Source organism: Eumetopias jubatus, unplaced genomic scaffold (assembly GCF_037043125.1).
Source record: "Eumetopias jubatus isolate StellerSeaLion01/CBP00866 unplaced genomic scaffold, mEumJub1_p1.0 scaffold_6, whole genome shotgun sequence".
NCBI classification, from domain to species: Eukaryota; Metazoa; Chordata; class Mammalia; order Carnivora; family Otariidae; genus Eumetopias; species Eumetopias jubatus.
Genome location: NW_028274812.1, coordinates 42,039,230 through 42,052,125, shown reverse-complemented (window position 1 = coordinate 42,052,125; position 12,896 = coordinate 42,039,230). Strand labels below are relative to the sequence as shown.

Sequence of the window (12,896 nt, the reverse complement as noted above, 5' to 3'; positions counted from 1 at the left end):
CATAAACAAGCAGTGTTCCAGTAAAACTTTATTTACAGAAAGAGGCTGTAGTTTGTTGGCCTATGTCTAAACCATCATATATAATATAGAAACAGTAAAGACAGGCTTAGCAAGAACCAATTTAGAAATATTCAGCATCATTGTCCTGGGAGAGATCTTGACACATGAGATGTTCAAGTCTTCTGCCTTCAGAACTACATCATTTAGGACATATGACTGTCTATCTGATTATACAGATTCAAACACCAAATTTATCTGTCCACTTTTATAAATAAAAGATAAGCACACATGGTGTATTTCAAAAAGGTATTTCCAAATAATGGTTAGATTCTCAGTTAGGTCACTCAAGCCTATCAGATGCATGTTATAGCCAAAATAATACCAATATGCAATGACCCACTCACACATGCATACACACACACACACACACACACACACACACACAGAAGGAAAACACACATACATTTTAGTTATAATCGCTGCTAAAAAGAATTTAGTAAACTATTATTTTTATTAAAAATACATTCCACAACGAACAATAAGCAGAAAACATATTTGTAACAAGAACATAAGGTGTTTCCTCCCTGCTTTACCTATTAAAGGAGTGGAGGGGAAAGTGTGGTCTAAGGTTTCAAACTATGTTCCTTCTGTATTATTGTAATAATTCAAAACTTTGATATTTCATGCAGCAAATAATCTGATATTCTGCTTTGTCCTTGGCACGGGGCTAGAATTTCTGGGAGAGGGGAATTAATAACCTTTGCCTCTGTCCTTCTGAAATATATACTTAATTTTGGGGAGATGACGTTCCCAAAGAAAAGTGTTTACTACTGATCCATTTGTTGAATAATAATGCTAGCATTAAATAATAAGAGTGAAAAAAACAATTCAAAATAATACAAGAAATAGCATGTGAGACTATATAATTATTTACAAGAGGATAGTGGAGAAACTGTTTATAATTTAAGAGAAATGAGAGAATACTTTGGATTAGAGTGACCCAGTAAAGTTTTGGAGTTTATTCGTTATAAGGTTCTTATACTAAAGACAAAGTGGTGTAATATTATTTGAAGGTAGACTGTGGATAACTAAAGATGTGTAACATAAACCTGAAAGTTGCACTAATATAAAGAAAGAAATACATCTAATAAACCAGTGAAGGGGATAACATGCAATCAACTAAAGCAATCCAAAAGAAGGCAGGAAATAAAAGGGGGGAGTAAAAACAGTTGAAACAAACAAGATGAGAAATGCAAATATAAAATGTAAACCCAAACATATCAATAATTACATGATATGTAAATGGTCTAAACATCCTAATTAGAAGGCATGATTTGCCAAGACTGGGGAAGGGGTAGAACTAGGCTCAATAAAATCACTTTAAACATAAAAATATATAAGGGTAAAGTAAAATAATGGAGAAAGATCACACAAATCCTAAACAACAAAACAAAACCTTGGAATAGCCATATCAATATTAAATTTAGAAGACTATTAAATATTAGATATTAAATTCAGACTTCAGAAGAAAAAATATTACTAGGGATAAACAGAGTTACTTCACAAGGATAAAGCAGTTAATTCATCAAAGGTATACAACAATCATAAAATTTATACACCTAATAATTGAGCTTCAAAATGCATGAAGGAAAAACTGAACTGAAAGGAGAAACAGAAAATCCACAATTACAGTTAATTTCAACATTACTCTCACAGTAGCTAAAACAAGTAGCCAGAAAGGTCATTAAAGATACACAAGATAAACAATACCAAACAACTGATCTGAGATTCACAGACCACTCCACACAAAAACAGCAAAATATATATTTCTTTTAAGTTACATGAAAAGCATTTACGGGTAGATAATCTGGGACATAAAACAATTTTTAATAAATTTAAAAGGATTAACATAAAGAATGTTCTAGCCACAATGAAATTAAGCTAGAAATCAGTAACAGAAATATAGATGACCCTTGAACAACACGGTGTTTAGAGGAGCTGACACTCCCACTCCCCATAGTGGAAGATCCACGTATAACTTCTGACTTGCTCAAAAACGTGACTACCAATAGCCTACTGTTTACTGGAAGCCTTACTGATAACAGTCAATTAATACATATATTTTTGGATATTTTATGTATTATATATTCTTATAATAAACTAAGCTAGACGGAAAAATGTTAAGTCATAAGGAAGAGAAAATACATCTACAGGACTGCACTGTAAAAAAAACTATAAATGAACCTGCGCAGCTCAAATCTGTGTTGTCCAACTGTATACCTGGAAAAATCCCAAAATATTTGGAAACTAAATTACACATCTCTAAATAACCTATGTATCAAACAGAAAATCAGAAGGTAAAATATAAAGTATTCCCGACTATATAAAATGTCAAGATTTGTGGATGCAACTAAGGCAGTACTTACTGGGAATTTCATAGCACTGAACACTCATACTAGACAAGAAGGGTCTCGAATAAATGACTTTAAGAAACTAGAAAAACACGAGCAAATGAAACTGAAAGTAAGTAGAAGGAAATAAAGTTCTGAGTGGAAATCAATGGAACAGAAAACTGAAAAAGAGAAATTGTTGAAACCAAAAGCTAGTTGTTTGAGAATATTCATAAACTTCTAGCCAGACAGATCAAGAAAAAGCAGAAGATACAAATGAACAATACCAAAACGAAGAGCAATGACATCACCACAAATTCTACACATATTAAAAGGTAACAAAGTAATATTATGAACAGCTCAATGCCTATAAATTTGAAAATTTGATAAAATGGAGAAATTCCTTATAAGAAATTACCAAAGTTCACTTAAGAATAAATATGTTGAATAGCTACATATCCATTAGAGAAGTTGAATTTATTTTTTGTAAAAAATCTTATCACAAAGAAAATTCCAGGTTTCACTGGGAAATTCTACCAAATGTTGAAGGAAAAAATATACCATTTTATACAGACTTCTAGAAAACAGATGAACACTTCTCATTTTATGAAGCCAACATTACCATGATATCAAAATCAGAAAAAGAAAACTACAGATCAATATCACTTATGAACATAGACATAAAAATCCCTAACAAAATTTTAACAAATCAAATATGACAATATGTAAAAATGATAAAATATTATGACTAAGTAGGGTTAATCTTAGGAAAGCAAGGTTGGTTTAGCATTAGAAATGTTGGGAAGTTACCATATCAACAGACCAAAAAAGGGGGAAATTCATGCAAATATTACTTTCACATAAAGTATTCGATAAAATCATTTCCAAACAGAAATTCTATTCCTGAAACTCTCACCAAAATAGGAATGGAAAGGATTTTCCTCAACTTGTTTAAGGCATCCACAAGTAACCTACAGCTAACATAATTGCTAGTGTTGAAACACTTCCATTATAAGGGATTCGTCAATTTCTCTTTGCAGTATTTATCTTTTGATAATCAGCTTTATTGAGGTGAAACTTAAAATTCACCTATTCTAAGCGTACATTTCACAGTACTTTTAAAAAATGTAGTCATGTAGCCATCATTACAATCATGACATAGATGTCCCCTCTGCCTCTATGCAGAAAATCCCTTTTCTTCACACCCACCCCCAGTTTAGGCCCTGGAAACCAGTAACATTTTGTCACTATAGATATACCCTTTCTAGAACATCATGTAAATGGAATCCTATAATATGTATACTTTGTGTGCATCAGTAGGTGGCACTTTTTAATGCTGAGTTGTATTCCATTTTATGGAATGAACTACATTTGTTTATCCATTCACCAGTTGAGGTTTGTGTTGTTTCCAGTTTTGAACTATGATGAATAAAGCTATATTATTCATGCATGCCTTTGTATGGACATATCTTTTATTTCTTTGGGGGAAATGCCTAGAAGGAATATTGATGAGTCACATAGTGAAGTGTGTGTTTAACTTAATTTGAAAAAGAAAAAAAACAAAACAAAAACTAAACTTCCAAAATGGCTGTTGCCGTTTTCATTCCTACAATGAGTCTTATGACATTCACTCCAGCATTTTTCTCTTCAGCATGTTTTTCTTTCTCTACTGCATCATTTCCACTCACATATAAACACACTTCCATTTTCCATTTTAAAAAAGTCTTTTGACTCCAGACCTCCTCTAGCTACCACCCATACTCTCTTTCCCTATTCAGCAATGCTCCTAGAAGGATCAGTCTCCAGTCTCTCCTCTCAGCATCATTAACCCTGCTCCAAACAAACTTCACTACTCCATCAAAACTGCTTTTATCAAAGCCACCAAATCCAGAGATCAATTCCTGTCATCTTTAAAACTACATTTTCACAGTTTAAAATTATTCATCTCTCACTATGGATTCTGTGAGTGGCAGTGTTGTTATTTCATTTATCCTATCCTGAATATCAAAAATATTTCATTATATGTGCAACCCTCAAAACATGTCTGTTTAATGAATAACCAAAGAAATGTCTTTAACATCTTGGAATTGAAAAATCAAACTAGAGCATGCCATAATTTAATAATCATAAATTTAGGTAGAATTCTGTTAAGGTTAGATTAATTTCTGAGATTTATTTTACCTTCACAGATTTCTTAGATGCTTATGAATAACTATAGAGATGAAATTTTGAAAACAGATATTCAAAGATTTATATATGAGCGCTTAATTTTTGACAAATTTGTTTATATTGTTATCATAAAATATAGTTTCTTATAATGAATCCTGTAAAATGTATGAGGTACCCGTTCACAAAGTAGAAATAAAGTCTGTCCTAAGGACTTATACTTTAAATAATTAAAAACAAAACTGAAAGGCAAGGCAGGTTGTATTTATTTCTATTCTAAAGAGTATTCTTAAAATAATAGGTACAAAAATAATTTACAATGCTAGCTACGTAAACTACCATATTTTACATTTTGTTTCACCAAATTGCTAGGTTATTGTTCATAAAACATTTATTTAACAAATGAAAACAAACACCTTCTGGTTCCAGCTGAATTCACTTTTCTAAAATGTAACTGTTATTATCTAGATCTTCCTTCAGTTTCCAATCAAAATCATCAATGAATATTATAAAACTAAGTTAAAGTTCCTTCTCCATTTGTATTTCCAATTACCATGTAAGCGCTTTTAAAAAAGGAAATAAAGCTGCAATTTCTTAGTATCAATAACAGTAACTCAGGAGCAGAATAGGAAGAAAGGAAACCATAAACACGTATTACAGCTTTCCAAAATTAAGTTTGAAAGTAGACAGAGCTTGGTATTTTGAGTAACCTAGGACTCTCTTACTTAACTCCTATCAACCAGAGCTAAAGGGAGCAGCAATATGTCAAATTAACTTGCTCAATTTTCTTTTCTCAACTTTTTCAGTGCCCTTTATGAACACCATTACTGAGCAGCTACTGTTAGCATTTACAGCATAAAACCTAATTTTGGAAGGTTGATATTACAATAGCCTAAATATCACAAAACTGAAAATCGTATGGTGCCGGTTGTTTCATGATACTGAAACGAGAAATGAGTTTGTGGATGAGCTATATTTTTGGTTTAAAAAAAAAAAGGCTTCAAACTGGTTTTAATAGTTGACTTATATTTAAATATAAGTAATGCATACAAAATGACTACTACCTATAATTTAGAAAAACTTGTTAAAATTGCTAACTGAAAAATATTTTTGTGTATTATTTTTCATATATTAAATGTGACAGTTATAAGAAAATAGACCTTAGCATATTATATTAATCTCATTGGAGCAAAGCCTTCTATTTAAATAAAACACGGTGTTAGTCATTTAAAATAATTTAGAAATTATTCTCCTTAATGTTTTTAAGTTCAGTACAAATAAAATTTATCACTAAGAAAAATGCATAATAAATGAAAGTCAAATGCTTATCAGTATGAAATAACTAATCTTTCTTTTAAATGAACCATGTAGAGCCTACATTTCACATGAAAAATTATAAGCTGATATAGGTACCAAAAGCAATTCCTAGAAAAACAATTATGTCTGAGAACAATAGTCTTCTTAGCATTTGCCATGTTAAATATCATTTATTTCCTCCATATGTAAAATCAGTAATTGTGGCTTTGTCTATTTTCCTTTATATGTGCAGACAAAACATGAAGAAAACAAATGTCTTCCTTGTTTCTGTGGACTCTCTCTCTGGCTAGTCAAACGATTATTTATAATATTGATGCTTCTTTCAAAACTCATTTGGAAAAATAATACTTTAATCTTCTGGTGAAGAAAGATGTCGGTTGGGACTAGCTCTTAAACATAAAGAACCATAAGTAAATTAGATCTGATTCTAAAACAACCTCACGGAACAACGAACTTAACAAAAATGAATTTACTTCATGTCACAAATTGAGATAATTCCTACTTGAATATATATTATTATATTGAAAAAGTCCCAGTATTGATTCACAATATGTGTATTCACAAAGCATATGTTGTTATAGATACAGAAAACAATCAAGTCCCTCCGTTTCCTTTACAAATAAATAAAACACGACATTTAACTGTGTACTCCACCGTCTATGTGCTCTGCACTCTAATGTTCCTCATGTCTCTCAGCACCACTGGTCGGTAGTTTTGTTCCAAAATCTCCATGTATTCAAGGTAATCACTCACTCGAAAACCATGTAGTGCTTCTTCCTGTCAAAAAATACAAAGAGAAGTTAATTCACTGGGGTAAAAAAACACAATTCTAAGTTAATGAATTTTAAATAGTTGACTTTTTTTTTCAGCTATAGATGTGGGCTGTAAATGTGTAATTGCTTTTTATCTAGTAGGCTGTGTATGTATGTGATAGCAAGAAATCATGTACCTATGAAACAAAGTTGTCTGTTTTTAAAACCAAATTTGCTTTACAGCTTAAAAAAAAAAAGACAAACTCTTAGATAATGAAATCTTCCTAATATTTTGGATAAAGTTTCAATTATAGAATGATTGTTCACATATTTAATTAATAAAGAACCTAAAGCTTATCAAAGGATACTATAATGTTGTAAGAAATATCTGTTCTACAGCTCTGAAGGTTCATAAAACCTTCAATAGTCTGTAACTCATAATGTTGGTACAACACATGTCTATGCTAATTCTGAATTTAACAGTTAGTGTCCCAAATGAGGCACTCAAGAATAAATTAAAACAGGAGGAATATTCACTTAGAGTCTTGGAGACTTTAAGGGACTTGTACAGCTATTTCTTTTAGCATTTCCAAAGACTAGCTATGCAGTACCTACCCTCCAAAGTAAAACAAAAATTCTAAAGAAAAATCATATCTGATCCAATGTAGTATTATGTCCAGAGTTTTGGAAGCTATTTTAAAAATTGGACAATTCATGCCTTTCTAGAGATTACAGTTTAAAGGTAAAAGTTACTAACAAAAAAAAAGCAGTTCAAAAAGAAAATATATTATCCTATACCAGATATTGTGTGAGAGACAATCAGTTTATAGTGAGACTCGTGAATGTATAACAACTAGAAAAACATTACATGCAATTCTCACAAAGAATGAATGTTTGTACAGGCCTCCCTCAGATGTCACTGCTCACTTATTTAAGTAATAGTTCATAGTTTGCAAATAACTTGGGAGAACTTAAACTTATTTTGCCATGTATCAGCTAAAATATGGGTAACCTGGAGGAATAGCTGGTACATTAAAAAATATTATTACTGATCTACAAGTCTGATGTTATAACTAAAAGAATTAAATGATGTATGCATAATATTATAACATTGGCTAGAGCTAATTCCTTCCAACATAAAATTTGAACTTTACTCTTAATTTTAAAAATAATTGTAATGTTATCTATTCTTTTATTTCTTCATTAACACATTCATTCTTTTTTTTTAAGATTTTTATTTATTATTAGAGAGAGAGAGAATGAGAGATAGAGAGCACGAGAGGGAAGAGGGTCAAAGGGAGAAGCAGACTCCCTACCGAGCAGGGAGCCCGATGCGGGACTCGATCCTGGGACTCCAGGATCATGACCTGAGCCGAAGGCAGTCGCTTAACCAACTGAGCCACCCAGGCGCCCTAACGCATTCATTCTTGATTATAAACTGAAGACACAAAGATTAATTTGGCAAGTCCCTGTCCTAAAACATTAACAGCTGAGGTATACATTGTGTCTCCAGTTTTATGTATAAGCAACTCAATCAAAGGGAAGATGTTAATCTTATGAATAGCAGAAAAATATTGGGTCTTCATAAATTTCTCTCCTATCAAAAAACACTTCACTTTGCTTTCGGGGAAAAATAAGATTGAAGTAAGACCATTCTTACTGTTCAAGAATTCACTTTAAACAGTTACCATTGTGGTCATGGAAATATTGATGAATTTCTCCATTCTTTTCATTCAAATTATGTGTGATTTGGCACTGATCAGCTCCTCATTAAAACTATATCCCAGTTGGAGAGAAATTATAGTAATGTGTTATTCTAACCAGATAAAAACCCAATGTCAGAAAAATTGCTTTAGTGCATATTCATGATTTTTAAAATAATGCTTATTGTTCATTAACTGAATCACAATAGGAGATTACACCATTTGAACAACAGTTCTAATAATTCTTTTCTGGGAAAAACTATGTAAAATCTATTGAACATCTTTTAATTACTGTCCCACTTAATTTATAAATAAAAACTACTTATGGAGAACCATTGTTATCACTTGTTTTACATATATTTATTCCTTAAGATGTTTTCTGAAATATTGGCTTAATTTTGGACATTAATTTTAAAATAAAGAGAAAATACCCTTATAACTATACTGAAGAGACACCCATATTGCAAACTGGTGCAGCCACTCTGGGAAACAGAATGGAGTTTCCTCAAAAAAGTAATTGCTTTTAGAAAGTAGAACCCAGTAATTGCACTACAAGGTATTTATCCAAAGGATACAAATATAGTTATTTGAAGGGGCACATGTACCCCAATGTTTATAGCAGTACTAACCACAATAGCCAAAATATGGGAAAAGCCCAAATGTCCATTGGCTGACGAATGGATAATGAAGAGGTGGTAATATATACACAATGGAATATTATGCAGCCATCAAAAGAATGAAATATTGCCATTTACGATGATGTCGATGGAGCTAGAGAGTATTAGGCTAAGCAAAATAAGTCAAAGACAAATACCATATGATTTCACTCATCTGTGGAATTTAAGAAATAAAACAGATGAACATAGGGGGAAAAAAGGGAGACAAACCATAAAACAGACTCTTAACTATAGAGAACAAACTGAGGGTTGCTGGAGGGAAAGAGGATGGGGGATGGGTTAAATGGGTGATGGGGATTATGGAGGGCCCTTGTGATAAGCACTGGGTATTGTATGTTAGTAATGAATCACTGAATTCTACTCCTGAAACTAATATTACACTGAATGTTAACCAGAATTTAAATAAAAACTTGAAACAAAAAAAATGGCCAATTATGTGTATAAAGGTCATATTTCATAAGAGAAAAATATTCATTTTTAAAAGAATGTTTTTAAATGATGTAGTTCATTGTTTAAATTTTACAATTTATAACTCTGAATAAAATCTTCAGAATCTCCAATTCTACTTTTTGTCTTCAGAGTGGTATACTTTTCCTTTTATCCTAAATGTTCTCTAATGACTTTAGTGGATAACTTTACTTTGTAATTATAACCATTTAAACTGCCAGCTTATCATTCAGTTTATAACAGACCATTTCCTCAGAATATCACTTTATCATTTTGTTTATAGACCTCAGGATAAAAATATGAATTCCCTTATTCCTTTTTATTTAAAGTAATCTCTACCCTGAACATGGGGCTTGAATTTATGACCCCGAGGTCAAGAGTTGCATGCTCTGCCGACTGAGCCAGCCAGGCACACCTGAATTCCCTTATCCTTTAAATAAGCAGACATATGTAATTATATAAGGCAACACTATCCCTTTTTTATATAAACAATGCACTATTTCAAGGTTTTTTTTAATATGTTACTTATGAAGCGGTTTATATCTTGGCTAGAAGTTCATTTTGAGCATATTGCATTTTCTTTTTTGTACCTAATGATTTTTCAACCAGTGTGCCTTTAATGATTGGCTCTCTTCATTAATTCTGGGTTTCAAATGTTGAATCATCAAAAAGCATTAAAAATTACTATTCTAGGGCACCTGGGTGGCTCAGTCAGTTAAGCGTCTGCCTTCAGCTCAGGTCATGATCCCAGGGTCCTGGGATCGAGTCGCTCAGGCTCCCTGCACAGCGAGGAGTCTGCTTCTTCCTCTCCCTCTGCCTCTCCCCTCTTCTTGTGCTCTCTCGCTCACTCTCTCAAATAAATAAAATCTTTTAAAAAATAATAAAATAAAAATTACTGTTATAAACCACAATATTTCATGTGCATTCAATATTACATGATATGGCACATACACAGCTTGCCTCTCTCCTTTATATACAGAACCCAGTTTCAAATATGTATCCACTGATTTTCTTTTACTATTGAGAACATTTAATTAGAAGGTCCACTGAATTCAGGGTTTTTAAAAGGGTAACCAGACTAGTCGGTGAGAGACAACCTGATATACTAGGAAGGAGTACAAGATTTGGATTCATACCAAAAGTGGGTTCAAACTCCCCTGTATTAGTTACTAGGTGTATGAACCTGGGGATGTTTACTGACACTCTAAGCCTCAACTTCTCATGTGCAAATGCAGACAATAATGGCATAAGGTTGTACTGTCTGAACTCCTTTTCATGGACTATAAAACCTTATATGATCTGGCTCCTGACTCCTCTCTTACTGTTCTATCTCACCTTGTTCTGGTCACAGTGGTCATCTCAACACTTTCTAAGTGGGCTAACCTCATACTTACCTCTAAGATTCTGCCTTTGCCCTTTTTCCTATTTAGAAGAATTTTGCCCTGAAGTCCTTGCATTGCTTTTTCCTTTGCTTCATTCAGATCTCTGCTTACTCTCTCAGAGTAGCCTTTGCTGGACTATCTAAATAGCATCTCTAACTTAGTCTGACTCTCTTAAGATGTTTGATTTCCTTATAATAAGATCTATCAATACCCGAAGCATTATCTATTTATTCAAATATTTGTCTACCAGTAGAATGAAAGGTCAATGTGGGTAGGGATATGGCCTGTCTTGTGACAGAGCTGTGCCTGGGACACAGCTGTTGTACAATAGTTGACTAAGTCAATGAGGGAATTAACAATACCCATAAATCCCTTTGCTCAGTGCCTGGCATTCAATAAGCACTCAAGGTATCAATGGTAGAACATCTTTATTAACTGATGGTCTCTAAAGTGGCTAAGTTAGATTTTCTTGATCACGCTACAAATCTGTAATGTTCAACATCGAAGACTATTGACTCCAGTCTGTTTTTCAACCTCTTGCTAAAAAGATAAGGGAACAATTCACTTAAAGTATTATATTGTCTTATCTTGCAACTTCTCAGGAATATGCCTCTTATAGAAATCAAGCTATACCTATACTTTCAAACATTACTTGTATCAAAGTTTCCAAAAATAATTTCTAGCAAAAATGTTTTTAGAGCTACTACAAGCCCTGTAAATTTGGAATTTTAATCAAAGGTAAGCTTTTTGGGTTGGTAAATAAATACAAAGTACAAAAAGATTGAGTGTGTTAACATTACATGCCTTAGTTTTATGACTTTAGGATCAAGTTTAGGTATTTTCTGCTATATTCTTTCCCAAATTTAATTATTAATGTATTTGAAAGGTGATTTCAAAAAGACATAATAGTTCTTTATAAAGTCTAAAAACAAGTCACTTTGAGTGGGTTAAATAGGAACAATAATCACCTGGAGACATACAAAAGTTTAACACAAAAGGTGTAGAATTTAATACACACTGAGATAACTTAAAGGATTTACATGAATATCAAATCTCACATAAGAAACATCAAATTATATAGTAAGAGTCACATGAGAGAAGTTTTGTGAACTTAGCTCTGCTCTTTACCTTTGCTAGAGATGATTTTTTTGTGTGTTGTGTTTGACCTATCATGACAAAGGACCTTCTTTCTTGGTCAAAGTGGTAGAAAAACAACCAATCTGTAAGTAATGTTTTTTCTAATATGTTTCTCCTGGGGTGCTTGGTATAATTAGAAATTTCTAAGCCCAATAGCCCCCAAACTTCTGAATCCCTGGTGTTGGCATTCTGGATTCAAGTTTCAAAGGTAACATTTTTACATATTCTAAAGGTTTCAAGTTATTTGAGATTTTATACTAAAACCTGGCAACTCAGGCCTGTCATGAAAATTGTTTTGGTAGGTCTGTGGAGGAGTCTAGATATGTCAGTTTTAATAAGCACACTAATGATCCTCAGTATTAGGGACGTGTATATAGTGTGTGTAGTTCTGGATAGAGTATGAGGTTCAAAAATATTTAGGAAAGAGTATGTAAAAGATTTTAACTCATGCCACCTCACACTGATCAGAATGGCTAAAATTAACAACTCAGGAAACAAGAGATGTTGGCGAGGATGCAGAGAAGGGGGAACCATCTCACACCGTTAGTGGGAATGCAAACTGGTGCAACTACTCTGGAAAACAGTATGGAGATTCCTCAAACAGTTAAAAATTCAACTATCCCATGACCCAGCAATTACACTACTAGGTATTTATCCAAAGGACACAAATGTAATGATATCGAAAGGGCACATACACCCCAATGTTTATAGCAGCAATGTCCACAATAGCCAAAATATGGAAAGAGCCCAGATGTCCATCAACAGATGAATAAAGAAAATGTGATATATACACACACACACACACACACACACACACACACACACACACACAATGGAATATTAGCCATCAAACAGAAAGAAATCTTAACCATTTGCAATGATGTGGATGGCACTAGAGGGTATTATGCTAAGTGAAGTAAGGCAG

At 32.7% G+C, this 12,896-nt stretch overlaps 1 protein-coding gene across 3 annotated transcripts in view; it reads right to left on the bottom strand.

Moving 5' to 3' along the window:
* Nucleotides 1-5,851: 5,851 nt before the first annotated feature.
* Nucleotides 5,852-12,896, bottom strand: part of TBC1D32 (TBC1 domain family member 32) — a 196,732-nt gene continuing 189,687 nt past the window's right edge. For all 3 annotated transcript variants that reach the window (XM_028117067.2, XM_028117066.2, XM_028117068.2), the window contains one exon: nucleotides 5,852-6,650. In XM_028117067.2, coding sequence (XP_027972868.2) covers nucleotides 6,531-6,650 — 120 coding nt within the window. In that variant the 3' untranslated portion in view covers nucleotides 5,852-6,530. The remainder of the gene's footprint in view (nucleotides 6,651-12,896) is intronic.